Source organism: Neodiprion fabricii, chromosome 1, assembly GCF_021155785.1.
Source record: "Neodiprion fabricii isolate iyNeoFabr1 chromosome 1, iyNeoFabr1.1, whole genome shotgun sequence".
NCBI classification, from domain to species: Eukaryota; Metazoa; Arthropoda; class Insecta; order Hymenoptera; family Diprionidae; genus Neodiprion; species Neodiprion fabricii.
Window position 1 is genome coordinate 1,346,496 of NC_060239.1, and position 17,663 is coordinate 1,364,158.

Genomic DNA, 17,663 nt, shown 5'->3' on the forward strand with positions numbered 1-17,663 from the left:
CGATGCGACAAAAATGATTGTTACAATTGTTCCAAGTGACGAAGCCAGGGAATATCGTTTGTGGAAATAGGAATTAAAGCATCCTGCGCACACGCGTGACCGATGAAACGAGTCGTTCCGACCAAGTCTTGTTCCAAAAAGACGCCTTCTTCGCAAAGTTGTTAAAATTCAAGTTTTACACGTATACGGAGATCTCATGCGACCGTTAGAAATGAATAAAACGAGGAGAAATCGAGAGTCGGAGTGGAACAGCGTTACCGGTACCTATGGGTATTAGGGAGGTGGATAACGTTTGAGTTTCGGAACTTGTATACGGCGGGGGAAAAGGAGACGAAGCGGAGGCAAAGCAGCGGCTCCAGTCTGGAACCGCAAACTTTAACGTCGGCATTACTTTTATGCGCAACTTTATGCCAAGTATCCCATCAAATATATGACCCAGGTCTTCTACATTCCGAGTGGGTAAAGAGAGGAGTGGTGGAGGAGTATCTGCGTGCCTTCGTTACACGTTGTACATACGTGTGCAGGTACATTCGCGTATCCAGACCCGTAGCCAGCTGTGCCGACCGACGGGAGGCCGCCCATATCCACTGGGCTAAATTATTGCAAATAAAACTTTATACACGCGAATTTCCCGCCTACCTCTGCAGCTCAACTCTAGCGAAAACTTTATCGCATTACGCAGCGTGTCTCCCGGTGGGAGTTGTGAAAACGTAACACATTCATCCCCCTCGTGTGGAAAATTCCGGCAAGGTTATACCGGCGAAAAAATACGGCCTGAAATTTTGATTGTCCGCGGATTTGGAACGCCCGGGTAAAAGGTTGTTGCGAAATTCATGCTTCACACTTCGGGATGGAGCTATTACGAGTGGTATTAGGAGTATTACGGTAAGAGGCGGCGTCCTGCGGCACTCGAGAACGGATTACAAGGGATTTTGGTATCCCCCACTCGGTTCGACCGAGCCCCGGTTCACGGGGAAACGGCAAAGTCAAGAGGGTCGCGTTCCGGTGCAGCAGCCGCACAATACTCGGGAGTCACTCTACCTATACGGATATACACGGGCATTGTGTGCACCGGCGCTTCACAATGCTCTGACTGCACGACTGGGTTATACATATACTCACACATACACGTACGTGTGATGCCTAGGCGAGCAGGCAACGCCACGGTGTATCAATTCATCTACTTATGTACTACACACACTCCGCGGTACGTACATGACCATGTACGACGCGATCGTTGTAGGTACTGCACTACGACGACGCGCACACTCGGAGAAACCACCGTGTCGGGTCTCTCACTGCGTAACTTTTTACCCCGTGCGGTAATTCGGATTTTCCTGTAATCAGCACGGATGCCTTTGTGCAAACCCTCGACGAGGAGAAAAAGTGAAGCAACGCGACACGCGAGATACGATTAACGTTTACGAAATAAGAGAGAGAATCGAGATGACTGGTCTGGTTCAGCGCCGTTGGGAAAGTCGACGACAAACTTCGTCAATCGATTATCAACGTCATCGGTATAATTATCCGATCGGAATTAGCAAGGATGAACCGGTTTATACCGGAACGGTACAAGTCCGTACAGCACGGTAATCGAGTAGTGAATAATTTGTCGATGCAGCAGCAACGCCAGCGAGTATTGGGCTGGATGCGGACAACAAAGCACGAGGCGGACGGTATTCGAGGACGAGGAGCACCCCTGGTGGTCGAGCCATTTCGTCATTTTGATGAACTGCCGTGTGTATAGTGTACGGTAGCAGCGTGGAGTGCATTATATTATACGTACACCTATCTCGGCGTATATACCTGAATCGCATTGTCAAAGAGGAGCAGCTGCCGCATCCCGATCCCCGAGCAGCATTTACCCGCGATGTTCAGCGGCGCTGGTACACAGTGAGAGACGACTATATTAACCGAGTATCCCTGACGTCCCGGTGCACCGTCGCCTCGGATGCCGTGCACGCCGCCGTCGAGAGGACGCCGTGTTTGTTTGCGTTGTGTCCCCGACTGCACAAAGGGCCCAGGGGGCCCCCCGGAATACACCGGCGAGTCAACAGCGACGAGGACGCTTTTCCCGCTCGCAGTCCCATATAGCTCGCTCGATTTACGATGTATCATTCCACGCTGCCCCCTCCCTTCCCCTTTCACCATCCATGGGGGGCACCCTCCTCATGGGAAGCATGGCAAGTTAGTTTTACACCTCCGAAGTCGAGGCAAGGGTCCGATCGTTCGGTGGATTGTCAATTTTTCTTTATTCTTTTTTATTTAGCAATCAACGGACCGATTTGATCCTCTTTACACGTGCAACATTCTGCTTTACAGAAAAGCTGCATTATCATTTGATTGGAACTTTGAGAATCGGTCGTTACGGTTTCTTGACCAAGGCACTGATTAAAATTCTATAACTACAAAGCCTGAATCGAAACGCGTCGGAAGGCCGCATTTTTATGGGAGCTGTACGCTCGTTCAAGCAGTCGAACCGGATATCCGAAAATGTTGAGTATCCGTAGAGAGGGTTTCTTTGGTTTCCTCGCATCGGTCCTCCGACCTCGGATTCTTGATTTCAAACCATCGCTGACAATCGAGGAAGTTCCCGTGTCTCGGGGTTCTCGAAAACCGCAGAGGCCGCCGAGTAGAAAAGGTCGGCGGAAGCGAGGGTCACCGAGTGGGCGTATCGCGATATCATTACCCGAAACTTTGATCGGAATGAATAAAGCCCGCGTGAATAGGTGGCCGGGAATCCGCGGCAGCATCGTCGAGTCAAAATGGAATTTAGCGGGGTAGGATTTTCGCGAAGCTGTGGAAAAGGGTCCCCGATATTAGGGCGAGCTTCCGGTCCCGTCGTGGCTCCGTCTGTCCTCTGACGTCTCCAGGGCAACGGTTGCCCTCCTCCCGATTCCCAGGCCCGTTCTCTCCGATCCTCCGAGTGTAAGAGAGTCGAAGGGATCCGCCGCCACCGGCGCGTAATTGTAACTTCGTTTGAGGCTAATTTCGGGCTGGAGGGTATGATGAAACGCGGTAATAATTGCGTTATTCAGACAAAGGGCCGTTATGGATACGCGCCGGTGGTAACCGCCCTCACCCTCCGTCGGCCGGGGATCCTCCGCCGCCGTCGACGTTACCGCGTTTGGCGAATAAGGGAGGAGGGTTACACTCCGCAAATATGGCCGCTTTAACGTACCTCCGCACCCGGGAACCATATTGTCTCTCTATGCCGTATATTGTAAAACAAAATTATGTCCCTCGCCGCCGTGTCTACCCGCCCGAGGCAAATGGCGACCCTTCCACCATCCCCGTTCCCCACCCCTCTCCTCTCCTCTGCACCTACACCTCCACCTACACCCTCCTCGTCTCGTAGGTCTGCCCGAATACCCGGCTCACGTAAATCTCGTTACTCCCGAAAACCCTCTTTGTCATTTCGACGAGTCGAACGACGGGGATACTCCGCAATTGCACAGTCAACGCTTGTGCCAATCTCAAGGATTCGTTCCGTTTCGATCGTTTAAAAAGGTACTTTGGGTTTGACACCTGTGAATTTTCATCCACCTTAAGGCACCGCGATCATCTTCGACGCGAAACGGACCAATGCACGTCACGGATCAAGATGTACGTACGTACACGGTTGGTACACCTGTCGCGATATTGGGCGGAGTGAATTTCCGCGGGTTATTTATGTAGGTGTAATTTAATAATCGCGAGATGAGGAGGGTAGATAGGAATATGTGGGTTCGAGTAGAGCGGAGGTCGAGTAAGTGGCACAAAAGTAGCGTCGGCGTGGCCGTTCCTCGTTGCTTACGCCGGGCCATATGGCTGCGCGGGAGTTTTCGCAGGGGTGCGAAATGACATGGAAGTAATGGACCCGCCCTTATTGTGCATCCGGCAGATTGACCCGTCAGATAGAGTCGAGAGTCCCGCTCCCGGTATCCACACCGAGAAAAATCTACGCGATGACGGATTGATACAATTCCCGAGAGCGAGATTTCGCTCGACAGATTTTCTACCAACTGTTACGCCTCTCGCTCGACTTCCTTCGGTCCGATCCGACGCCACCTCTGCCTTCGACGACCGTTCTCCCGCTCCGCTGGCCTTCCAGCTTCGTACCGCGAACACCTTCTGGGTACACGGTGTCAACATTTTCGCATGGTTTCCGACATCCGTTCCGTCCACACAAGCGGTTTTTACCGTATTCGGATTCGACCATTGTCGGCCTCTGGAGTATGTTCAGGGAGTAATTCCTTGTCAAACTATACCGAAAAACGATTAACCTGCACTGTACAGATTACTCTCCAAGTGCGGTGACATTTCCATGTAAGTTGGAAGAAGCTTGGTATACAAAGAGCACCGGAAGCTCGACACTCGCAGTTTTCGCGCAGACGCCAAGTTGATTTTAGCTCTCCCATGACGAAAGATTTCCAACGATTCTGTCAGCTCTGACGTTATCCGATTTTCTGCTTTCTGTTTCACGATACTCGTACGGCGATATTCCGTTCGGACAGCCAGCTATGGAGGTTTGTCGCAACAAGCGGTGGGAATAAATTGTTCGCATGGGATCAACGATCGATTTGCAGTTTCCGTGAACCTGACCATCCTGACTTCGAAAAAATAATCAAACGCAGGATTGATTTCTGACGAGATACCGTTTGAATGCTAATTTTAGACTCCAGTACCTAATCCGCGACGATAATTTCCGAACTACCAAAGATGTGACCAATTTTCATAATCGAACAACGCCGACGACAGCTTCGTTCCAAAAGTTTGCCGGTCTTTTTCCCAAGGTTTCAAAGTAGTGAAATTGAACCGATCTCTTGAAAAAAGGTAAAAATAAAGCGCAACGAAAATGCGGTAGCGAGTTGGATAGGTAAGGGGATGAGAAGGACGGGGAATTTTCAGGAGGAAATATTGATAGGCTCGGCTTTGGCTGCGGAGTCACGGTTGAGCAGGCGGTTCTCCGCCGAGGTATATCTTACGGTTTGCTCGACGAGAGTCGTTTCGTTGTGTCTCGCACTCACACCCCCACGGTTAAGCCGGGTACCTAAGGAATACGACTTGCGCACACGATCGCACGCACGGCGGCACACCTACGTGCATGGAAGGAGCGAGTGGAGCTCACGGCAGACTCTTAGGCGCGGATCGATAGGCACCGAGCAGGCTTGCCCAAGGTTCCCCTGCACGCTCCGATATCCAGCCATCCAGCCATCCAGAGTCCAGCCGCCTCCTCCTCGCGCCTATCCAGCCGCACCACTTTACGGAGCCCATGGAACCCGCAACCCCGGCAGCATCGCAGAAAGCCTTTTTCCCGGCTTCCTGTTGGTCCAGATACGTATTTATCACCCCTGCGGCCGGCTTCCTCGTCCTTGGCCTTAATCCCGGTGGTCCGGGCCGCTTTTCGCTGGCAAAGCACCACGCCGCGGTTCGAGCGGAGCTTCGCAGCTTCGGTCAGTTCACAGCCGTGAAATCGGCGAGGATTGGAAAGGGATCCGTGCGATCTCGATTCGTCGCACTGTCGCAAAAACAAATTCGTGTCTTCTGCCTCGTACAAAATGGCCGGGATTTTTTGCTCGTTTATTCACCGCCGATGGCTGAGGATCGTTTTCCTCTACTCACTGAGCTCGGGCTCCGACTAATTGCCTTCCTCGCTCTCGCCTTATCCCCGTTTTTCACTCTCTCTCTCTCCCTATCTTTTTCTATCCTTTTCCGCTCCATCGAAGCCTCGTGGTTCTCGGTCAATCGGCGAAAACCTTCGCTGACCTACGCGCGACAAAACACAAGTCTAATCGGAGGGCGATAGTTTGTCAGAAACGGAAGGGACCAATTGAGTTTTGATGCTAGATTGCGGCGAGTTTTGTTCCAATGTTTTCTTTTTTTCTTACCGCAGGACGCTCGTTTCAGATTCCCCTTCGTCAAAGGATCGCTTCAATTTTTCCTTACTGCAGCATTTGCGTTTTAAAATAACCGACGGGTAATTGTGTAACGGATACCTAACCGAGACACTTGAGTACAAGCGCGTCACTTCCGGACAAAGAGTAGAGGGGGGAAACAGAGAAGAAGAAAAACCGAACTGAGAACGAGAAAAAGAAACGTACGAGAAAAACGATCGTCTAGTACAAGTAAAATAATGGTCGAGTGGCTCTTTGCGAAAATAACATCCAGGATATATTTCATCCCTAAACAGAAGAACGGAGGTAAATATGTCGCGTGATGGTCGGTTTTGGGGTGATAAATCCTGAAACGTGGAACAAAAGGATAGCTGGAATTGCCCGGACGTCGTGGCGATTGAAAAATTCTCGCTCAGTTCCCGCGTTCGCGTATAATTTGTCTGTGTTGAAAGATCGTTAGCGGATCCTAGGCTTGTGTGGGTATATTTATAAATTGGTTTGAATGTTCGCATTATGCGCGAGCTCGATCTGTACCTAATTTTTTGTTCCGCTACTCCGCAACCTTTGAGGGGGCTGGTATACAAGCCGGTACATTCCCACCCGCGGAGGTTTATCCTCTCTATAGAAGGACTCGAGGCGAGTTTTTCCGAGCGATCTACTCTCCAGATTCAGATCAATACCCGACATCTGGGCTCTCGGATCGCGCGGGGCCGAAGAGGACAAGGAGCGAGGAAGAGGACGAGGAGCGAGGAAGAGGACGAGGAGGAGGAGGAGGAGGAGGAGTAGGAGGAGGAGGAGGAGGAGGAGGAGGAGGAGGAGGAGGATAAGGATGAGGTGGCGAGGTGGAGGTGGAGGCCTCGCTCGAGCAACAAGCCACAGCGGCACACCCTTGGCTGCAATCCTAGGAATACGAAACCACCGTTTTCCGACGCGGCGGTATAACTTGATGCCCGTTGGTGTAACAACGCTCTTTACAAACCCGAAATTCGAATCGGGAATTTCGCTTTGTAACTGAAATTCAATCAAATATTGCCTACGAATGAAAACACAATATCAGTTCAATGTACCCCGGGAAGAAAAGCAACAAGACTAAAATTGACTTCATGAATTCAAAAAACTTGACCCGATATCAGTTCGAAAGGCCCAGGAACTTGGACTTGTACCATGATTCCAAATTAATTCTCATGTCACGATTTCACGTGATTTCTGATGACTTTATAACAATTCTGACAAATTACAGCGGTACTGTAGATGATTGAAGCGAAAACTCGTTTTGTTTAGACAACCGTGTCGTTTGTTCGATATTATACAGCCATTACCGATAGCACCGTCGCTTCGGCATATGCCGACACCGATCGCTCGAGTGTTTGGATCGAGGTTAAGACACTCGAGATCGCTAATCGCTGACAACGAGACGACTGCACTGTCAGGCTGACGACATTCGAAACATTATCTTCATCAAAAAGTTAGCAGAGAATTTTTCCGTGAAATAAAAAAGTTAATCATCGATCCCGTTGATCTGCAGTACAAAATGAGTCGAAAAGGAAAAAACAATCCGTATCTTAAATTCACTGATCAGTCCAGACCACCAACATGTTGTTTTTCGATGCAAATCTTCGGTTCTCGACTCTCTTACAACAATCCAACACGATTATCAGGCTCTTATCTTCACTTTGAACACGCGTACCTACGCACCTGATTGCGTTTCTTCACCCCGCGATCTTTCTTATCGCTATTCATCGGTACAAAGTACAACCAGCGACTACTGCAGGGCGGCGAACATAAGCGTACAACGACTACCGGCATGGTATAGTCCCGAGGGCTGGTTGACCTTTTGGAGAAGCGCGGCAGGTCCGCCGAGGGAATTGGGGGATTAATTCAAGTGTTTTTGGCCCCCGGGGGTCCGCGGCTGGGGCAGGGGGGGCGAAGCGGGCCGATCGACGGAGCCACGTTCCCGGCTGTTCCCGGCGCAGAAACGGGAACTCGGGGGTGGATGCGGCGCCCCCAGGGGAGGGCATTACGGCGTATCAGCACCGCACAAACCCGAGATCGGGTGGAAAGGTGGCGAGGGGGCGATATGGCGGCAAGGGCGGCGGGGGGGGAGGGGGAGGCGCCCCTCTTCACAGGCAGCCCCCGAGCCCGAAATTCGAATAGTCGAATGCTCGAACACAGCCTACATTCAACCCCCGAGTTTCCTTGCCCCCGTCAGTCACCTAGCTCGTCGTTGATCTGCTCACATATGTCCCGAGATTTAATCAGCCGGTACTTCAGTCGGCTTTATCTCCTGCTTATCTACAACCCCGGATCCCTTCGCCCCGCAACACTCAACCTCCTCCCCCTGCGCTCTTCGTGGGTGCTAATGAAATTGAGTGTAACGCGTATCGAATTCGCTACAAGTGGAATCCGCTAACGCGATCAACTAGTGTTAATGGTGCCTCACGCAAATTAGTTTGTTAGATGTGCGCGGAAGTTGAGCGTCGCTGTTATTATTATATATGTACGTATCGACCGAAGGGGTTTCTATAAGTATGAACTTTTTTCAATGCAATTTTATGCCCGATTCGAAACTCGATGTGTGAGCGAGACGGGGGAAAAATATGTCTATATTTCATGGGAAGGGAGAGGAGTTTACGCGTTTCTTGATTTCGTTAAGGTCTGACGGAAAAACGAGAAAACAAAACCAAACTCGTCACCGCTGATCGTCAAGTGTAATAATTTCCAATTAAATGACGTTCGTAATACAAGCATACATCTTTACATCCATCTTTATTTTATCGAGTCAAATTTTCTATCCAAAAACTGTTGAAAACTTCAAGGATCTCGTCGAAAATCGTAACATTTATCGTATAAGCTTGACGAGAGTCAAAGTAATCGTATTCCTCTGCAGAATCTATTAATAAGTTTGCAAGCGACTGATTTTATTTATTCTTTCATTCGACTCACCGGTTGATCGACGAGACGGAGGGAACATTGTCCTGGGAGCAGATGCCCTCAGCCAGGAGCCTGTCCCGGATCTCCCACGCGAACATCGTCGGGTTGTCCCTCTTGTAGTTGGCGATAGCGTCGACGACCGGCGGCGTTGCTACCTTAGGTTTCGAGCCGCCTATCACGCCGGCCTTGAAGCTTCCGGTCTCGTAGTACCTGCGGGGTGAACGAACGTGCGTATATACACAAGGAAACGCCTCGTAAAAATAAATGATGCAACCAAAAATAAAAAAGTAAAAAGAAAAAAAAAAAAAAAACCAATGAAAAACAAACGCCCGAACCAAAATTTCACCGTTACGCAACAACCGCGTTCGAGAAATGGACACAACAGGATCGACCATTACGTAGATATAGAATACGTGGATTCGGACCCCCCGTCATGGCCTAGGCGGCGTCCGATCTTATCAATGCGGGGTGGCCGTGTTCTCAACGAGCCCTTTGTGCCTAATTAGTTAAATAATATCTTCGCTCGTACTTTGATTCAATTACGGAGAGCCCGCAATAATGGTTCGGTTGTGGCCCCGGACTCGGTTTAAGGTCCTGATTGATGCCGGTCTCGTTGCCGCCGCCGCCGCCGCCGCCGCGTTCTCTAATTCTCACCCATGAACAGTTTTCCACGTAAGTATATTACGCGTGATACGCCTGAGATTCTCTGCTTGTGCGAACGTGAAATTTTCCACTTTTCCCCATGGGATTTCGCAACGTTCTTTCGCAGGGTAGAGGGGGGAGAAATAAAAAGTAAACTAAGAAAAAAACCTGGCATAAAAGAAGCACTCCAAAAGGGTAAAATTTTGATCGAATTTTTTCCATAAAAATCGCATAAAAATTCAGCCCTGTTGTTCAAGGCGGGTCCAGACCAGGAATAGCCTGTATAGGCATCGTTCTGCACTGTATGTGCGATTAGGTTTATACGATTATGACCCTCCCCACATCCCGGCTCGAGTCGAGGGTAGAAAAAAGGAAAAATTTCACCCGCGAACACATGGCGTCGTATTATATTCTCGACGGGTGAATAATATACAGTGTGTGGGTGTTTGTTATACATATATTTAAAACGTACGATATTTTCTTCTCTCTTATTATTCGCGATATCCTCCCTCGTGTACACCCTTTTCCAGAGTTGATTTACTCTTCTCGTTTTCACAAATCTACCGAAAGTCGCTTATATCCGAACACGTGTTGTGCTGCAACGTGTTATAACGTTCCGAAATGCATGGTGAACTTGAAAGTGTGATGGAAAAAAGGCGGGTTCGTGAAGGTATGAATCGCACATTTTTTTCTTCCACATCGTCTCTACGCGATTTCAACCCTTTCCAACAAACTGACATTCGAACAACGGTATTATTTGAGACGTAGGTGCGTCGATTCGTACTCTTCGAGTGTGAAATAAGATTGCAGATTGCAGAGTACAAAGAAAAAGAAAAAGGAAAAAGAAAAATAACCCGCGACGACGATAAAATGGCGAAGGGCTCGCTAGAGGTGGAGGGGAAATACCGGAAGGAAGGCCCCGGGCGGTGCCCGATGCGGTTTTCGTGTTTTTTCGTCCCGGGCATAACCGGCCTCGTGCCCGTTTGATGGACCCCCGGAATTGGCGACGATTCCGGACCGCACGCTAGCGGCCTCTCACAATAACAGATCCTTAATGCATACATGCCAGAATTGCTACCCAAGTGAGCGCATAAATCTAAGCAGATAGGCGTACAAATTTTCTAACGCTACGTTCGTCACTCATAAATTGGATTATATTTATGCAAATAATAATACATATTATAATAGTCATTGTATTTATTTTATTTTATTTTATTTTATTTTATTCTATTTATTTTCTCTTTGCAAATTTGAAAGTAAAATTGAACCAAAAATAATCCCTACATTGTACTTCGAAAGTCATCCCGAATTTGTAAAAGAAAGTATCTGTTACTATTTTGTGTATTCGGATACGATATAGTATAGAACATTGAATATTTCACAAATTATTGACGCATCTGGGAGCCAAGATGGTTTTCCTGAGGCAAAGCAGGAAGCCGAACACTGAAATTGTGCTCAAGATTTTAAATACAGATCTTCTAGTAGATTAGTTTTATTCCGCTGCAGAATATAAGAGTCGTTCGTTCTACTGGGACAACTATTTTTTACAAATTCATTGGAATAGTTTCTTGTTAACAGTCGATTCAATATTTCTCTATGTTTATCACTGGGTACCCGGACAAATATTTAAATAGTATTTAAAATGACAAAACGTGTATATCCAATGTAGACTTAAAAAAATAAATTATCGAAAATTGAAACTGCATTTTCTTGCTGCCAACATCACACTTTACGTAAAAAAAACTAAATAAGGACTGAAAATGTTTTCTAATAAAAAACATTTATCTACATATTAATCCGGGCTCTATCGATAAAAATCACTACAAGCCATTGTTTACAGTACTAGTCTACCATGTCTTGCGTCGTTAAAAAATTTCCCGTGGCTTGCCGATACCCAAATTCACCCAACACACAAAGTGCAACTACCTCGCGATGAAATGACTAAAAAGTATTGATTCTCGACTCGACAACCACCTTAAACACGTTGGTTTAACGTCTCGTCGACTTATCTGTGAATGGGTAGGAGTGCATTCGACGCGCACATCTCGGTATTGAACAGAAAAATATTCGCCGTTATACTCGACCCTCGAGTAGTTCAATCGCTTTCCTCCATTCCTTGAGCTTCCGGTCGCGCCAGCTTCCTTCCCGCAAGGGGCAAGGGGTCGTTTATACTTTCGCCTGCGCACCCCTCGACCGCGACGCATCACGAATCCCGAATTTTCCGGCGGCAATCGCGGAGCGGCGAATTTCCAAGGAACGGAGGAAATTTCGCGAGGCGCGGAAGAACGAGAAACGAACGAAAGGCGAATCGATGCTCGAAGGAAAACTCGAGCTACTCACCTCGACAGTATCTTCGAAACGCAGCCGTGAGATACCCTGAGTTGCCTGCTGATGTCGCAAGGTCTGACGCCGCTGTGGGCCAACTCGACGATTCTCTGCCTCACGACGTCCGGCAAAGGTCTTCCGTTAACAAAAACGCCCCCAAGTTGATTTACTCCACCGTGGCCTGGAAACAGAAAAGAAAAAACAACGATCAGACTTGAAAGTCTTTTTTTACCCTTCGACGCTGTCGGGTCAACTCGTGCCGAGTGTATAACGCATGGGTGGGTACGTGCCGAAATAAGGAATCGATCTGAAATCGATCGCGGTATAAAGTAAAACCGGCCGATTTATTTCTTAACTGTCCGTTTCTCGGTTTTCAAAGAAAAAAGGAAGTTATTGCAGTCGCCGCGAAAATCGACAGTTTGGTTTTCACTATATCTCCATATTTTCAAGTTTAGAGATTGACCTCCGATCATTTTCAGATGGACGTCTGTCCGCGTGTATGTTTATACGCATGTATTTACGTGTGTCGTCAATTTTTTTACCGAACGAGTTACCGGATTTCAATGATTTTGGTCTCAATCGTTGCGGCTTTTCCATACTTAGAACCGATAAGATTTTGTTTTTGATCGGTACCGTAATTTTTCAATTATTTAAGTAACAAAATTCCAAGAAGGCAAATAAAAATTATGCTATTTTGAGAATGGATTAATGGATTTGAATGAAAATTGGTACCTTGAGATTTTGCTAAATGAATAAGCTGAAAAAATGGAATAACATAATGTGTATTTTGCTGAAAATTAGCACTCGCCGGCTCGTTGGCTGTCTGATCACGAATCTGAAGTCAGATTGCAAAATCTAAAATAGCGATTCAATATGACGGGAAAAAATCTTCAAATATCCCGATTACAGTAGAAATCAATAATCGGAACTTTTTTGGGTCACCGATAACCAATCGAAACCGAAATGAAAAAGATCGTCATATTTTCATGTAATACAGTATCCGAGGGCTTTAAAATCATTAATCACGAATTTGAATTTGTAGTTCAAAGTTCGAATTCGGTATATCATTCTCTTTCGTTCGCCACGAACTTGGAACCTGCAGTGCGAGAATGGAAAGTTCGAAGGCTGGCTCATGACCAGTCTAAATCCGCTTATTCACTGCAGAATTGCAATTTTTGAAACAACGTCAACGATTGTAACGTACCGAGTGTAACTTGGTCCCGATTCGCTACGGAATGAATTTCAGCGAACCGTCAATTTCATGGCTGCCTTGTCGGAAAACAGCAGCTCGAACAAACTTCTCGCCGAGAGAGAGACGTACGTGGAAAGAAACATCGAGTCGTAATAACACCGTCGACAGAGACCAGGGCACGAGATAATTCTATTAGCCGGAGGGGTGGTTCTTAGGGGTTGTTGTCGCGGGGCGGCTGATCATTTGATCATTGGTGCGCTGGCCCGAAAGCAGGGACATATGTCGCCGAGGCCTTTTCGCGCGTGTTAAGGTGCCTCGCAGCCCTGCCATGCCCGACAGGCCAAAACTTCCATTATAATATTAGGCCACTGGCCGCACCGGGTTATGCGTCAATTTATTGCCGTACCAACGGTATATAATCTCATAACCAACCGCCAGGCTGTCTTTCTATCTTTCTCTCTTATTTTTTCTCTCTCCGTTGGCCACCCGGGGCAGCCAGATGTCGTCTCAATTCGCAGGACTAGAGGCTGCTTTTCATCCGCACAACTCGGTCGAAGAATCGGTTAGCGTCTTAATTTTCAAAATTAAGAAGATCGAGTAGGTATGCGAACAGAGAACCCGAGGTGATCGGAATCTCAAACGTTTCCTGTCACGGCGCAGCTTTGCAACGCTCGATAAATTTCCTGCGACGGTTAGCGCGGTGGAAACGAATGAAAAGCGACAAACGTTAACTCTGCGTCGTTGATTTCGAAAGTAGATGAAAAATTTTTCGCCGCAATAGCGAAACGGTGAAAATGAATGAGAATATTTCCAGACCTGGGAATCTAGCTTCGACTAACGCGATATTGTAAAGGGAATACTAATGACGTCTGCAACTTGCAGTGATAAATGACGTCGGTCTCCGAGAAGCGATAAAAACGTTTTCACCCCGCTGCTGAAATAAGAGCAGGGCATGGATGGCTAGGAAGTTGAAGTCCGCGCGTACACGCGTAGATTCCGCGTTTTTTCCACCTCTCATTTTCCCCGATCGATCGGCCGAGAGAATAAAGAAACAATGAGGATATTCGGAGAGAAAGCAGACACATATACGCGTTGCGGCTAAGCGCGGTGAACGGTCGTTATCGAAATCGGACTGCAGCCTGCACGGCTCCCGACTTCCGGTCGCAAATCAATTGCTATCCGCGTTTATGGTTGCGCCCCGCGGCGCGGCATCGGGGCATCGAAATCGCGGTTATACGCAAAAAGCTCCGCTGTGAGATGGACACTCTGGGATTTCCTACGCCGATCGCTCTCTGACCGTCAGCGACCATCGCCTCGCTTCCGATTGCCCCCCCCCCCCCCCCCGCACTTCACCCTCCAGGGTTGACTTCATTTTTCTTCTTCACAATTCATCGCGAAGCACAAAACGAACTCACGCAATATACGTATACATATATATATTATATATACACGGATTATAGATGCGCTGCTATGTAATTGTGATGTTTCGGGCGTGGGTAAAAATATAGAAAGATCATTAAATTGATGGAGCAGAATATCGAGTTTTTAAAGAAGCGAAAGCTCAATTTATAGAATTTAAAATAAATTTTAAAGTAAAGGTATGGAGAAGTAAAAGAAAAGAAAAGACAGAACGTGGAATACCGAACTGTACAATCGTCCGAATTTCTCTCGATGATATAGAATCGTATAAAGATTTGCGATTTTGCTGTTCTACGTTCCGACTTTCTATATTTACAATTTTTTATACTTGGACTTTTAGAATTTCAAAATTGTATGCTCAAGATTTTCGCGCCTATGAAAATTCGATATTCTGATCCTTCTGTCAATCGAAAATTCTAGTTTCTTACCCCAACCTGATATTTTTCTTTTTATTCCGAAAAAGTTTCTCTGTCATATCAAAAAAAAAAGCCTCCCTAAAGTGAAAATTCAGGATTGAAACGATTTCTGCTTCGACGAGTTAGTATTTCTTTAGTTTCAAGGACTAGACGCATGATTTACACGCAGTATAAAATCGAATCGTATCTGTACGTAGGTGTGTGGGTATGAATCCGCATGCAAGGTGAATGCATAATGAAAAGTGGAAGGCACGCGCGTTCACGCAGATCTCAAATCACCGGGGTAAAGGAATACTCACGCGCCGCGACTTGTGTCACCAGAGAAGACGGAGTATCGAATACGGCGGGAATATCCTGGAGGTGATATTCGATACTTTTGTCGCGACGTGTGTGTATAAACCGTATATTCTGTATACTCCGCGTCGTTTCCTGTCGAGATAGATAGCTGGAACTCTGTTATTCCGCTCGCCGATTCACATCGAGATGATAAATCTTGCCGAAAATAATTTGAAATGGAATAAAAATATTTATTACATTAAAACTACGAAACGCGTTACAAATCCCAAATTCGATAATCAAATTCGTTGACATATCTGGCTTACAGTCGTACTCGAAACATTTCCTTGCGCAACTTTTTGATGTAAAAAAAGATTAATCGTCAATACTTGTTTGCGTGTAAATGTAATTACATCTCACGGTGATAACACGGTAAAAAATCTTTTCAACGAGTGGTCGAAGTGTCCAACAAACAACGTCTTGGACAAAATTCACATCCGTCGGAGTATCGCATCCGCGTGCGAAATATCCGCTACGAAAGAGCTGCCATTTTTCTTACTGATACAGATTGAAGCTCAGTGTACGAATTTAACAATTTTTTACTGTAATTAAAAAATTTAATCCGCACTGTTGACACAACAAGAAAATGAGAAATATGGAAGTAGAATAATATCATATCATGGATAAAACGAGTGTGAGAACGAAATCTCTGACTTTGACTGTAATTTGATTCCTGTTCTTTTTTTTTCTTGTTTTTCCGTTTTGCACTCTCTTGTCTCCAAAGAATAAAATTTCCAATTTTCACAGTTTGCGAATATTCTGTACCAGATTGTTACGTCGTACGTTTCCAAGTACAGAGACCGTCGATCGGCGATGCGACGGCTCGACGAAGCGGACAGAATTTCCGACAGTAAAATATGAATCGCGTGAGTGAACAACATTTGTATTATTATTAACAGCGGTAGTGACGCGCTAAAGATAGCATTAGCTCAAGTAATTCCTCAATTATACTCTTCTGCAATAGAAAATAAAGAAAAAATAATAATGTTTTCCACATCATTCCCGCTCCTCTATCAAAAATTTGCAATACTTGTATAAACAAAGTTTCGCCGGAGATTATTGTCACAGACAAACAAATTGGTCAACGATTGGCTAGAAACGAATCTGACGTACACAAATAGTATACCGTGCAGATCGTTGAGAATAATTATAGAAATTATGTAACTTTTTAGACGGAATACAGAGCTCAGGGTGCAAAAAATCGCAAAATCAAAACACGTCACACGATTCCTTGAAACTAAAATAAAAAGAAGCAGCAAACGTCAACGACGGAGCAAAATTGATAGAACGAAGAAGAAAAATAAAATGCCAACAACCGCTCACACTTATCCTAGAAAACTATTTCACCGTTGCTACCGCATTTAATTAACAACCGCACGTTTGTCACTGTGAAGCGAAATTAGCACGACAACGTTCGAAAATCACGCGCGAAGGATGTAAATTTTATCAGGAACCGATCGAGCATTTTACCGACTCGTCGTGAAAAAAATCATGATTCATTAGATTCATTAGACGAGGTAACATCCGTCTCCCTTACAGGTATAATATTCCATCATGTTCTGATTGTATCGATAGGCGGTGCTCAGGTCCATGGCGCCTGTTTCGAGCACCTGGTCGAGCTCCGTTCTTACTCCGGGCTTCTCTCCTCTCCGGTCACTCGGAATCGCCTCCCCCGCACCGATTGTCAAATTTGAAAAGCCCGAGGCCGGTGATCTCGGTTTGGCGCTTACAGACGAAATCCTCGTTGATTTTTCACGGGGACAAACCGTCGTCAAGAAATCCTTTGTCGAGGACCGCGGGTGGCTCTTCGAGACCGCTGCGGCGGCCCGGCGGCCCCTTCATCCCGGGGCCCAGGATACGATTCTCCGACCCCGAGGATGGGAAGGGAATAGAAATAAAATCGAAAACAAATATCGCACAAGATTTCCACGAGTCGCACGGATTTCGTTCGTCCTTTCACGTCCTTTTCACTTCGGCTACTACGTTTCCATTTCGCACCGCTGACCACCTATACCTTTATACACGTCCGAATAATCAACCGGCACCACAACTCCCGACACGCACTGCACTGCCGCGGCCGCGGTTACTCTTTCCCCCGAAAATAAATAAAAAAACAAACAAACAAACAAACAAACTTATAACCCTCCCGCACTGGCGTAATCGCGAAAATCGGGGGCGCGGACGGAGCTGCGAGGCGGCTGCTCGCGGGCAGCGTGGCACGTGTGATTTTGACTTCTAGAAGCCCGCGAGAGAGAGAGCGCGGTGGCTCTCCTCCTCGCTCTCGAACGGCGCTCCGCCCCCAACCCCTAGTCAAGGATCCAGCATCGCGACGCCGGGCACCGATTCGTTCGGTGGCAGCGTCACGTGGCCGAAAGGGGCGGGACGAGCTTCGGGGTTGCTACGACGACGCTCCCGCGACGCTCCCGCGACGCTCTCCGCACCACCGAACTATCCGACTCGATTACGACGGGATCGCGGGGCAAAGATTCCGCCAAATAAACGCGACAATTTTGAACTCGGATTCAC

At 47.1% G+C, this 17,663-nt stretch overlaps 1 protein-coding gene across 4 annotated transcripts in view; it reads right to left on the reverse strand.

Annotated features, from left to right (window-relative positions):
* Nucleotides 1-17,663, reverse strand: part of LOC124177909 (paired box protein Pax-8) — an 80,254-nt gene that overhangs the window by 13,740 nt on the left and 48,851 nt on the right. For 3 of the 4 annotated variants that reach the window (XM_046560889.1, XM_046560863.1, XM_046560869.1), the window contains 2 exons: nucleotides 11,790-11,955; nucleotides 8,820-9,017 (listed from right to left, as the gene is read on the reverse strand). In XM_046560889.1, the coding sequence (XP_046416845.1) occupies nucleotides 8,820-9,017; nucleotides 11,790-11,955 (364 nt within the window). Of the gene's footprint in view, nucleotides 1-8,819; nucleotides 9,018-11,789; nucleotides 11,956-16,674; nucleotides 17,015-17,663 lie in introns of those variants that run through there. The other variant, XM_046560880.1, reaches the window with a different exon arrangement.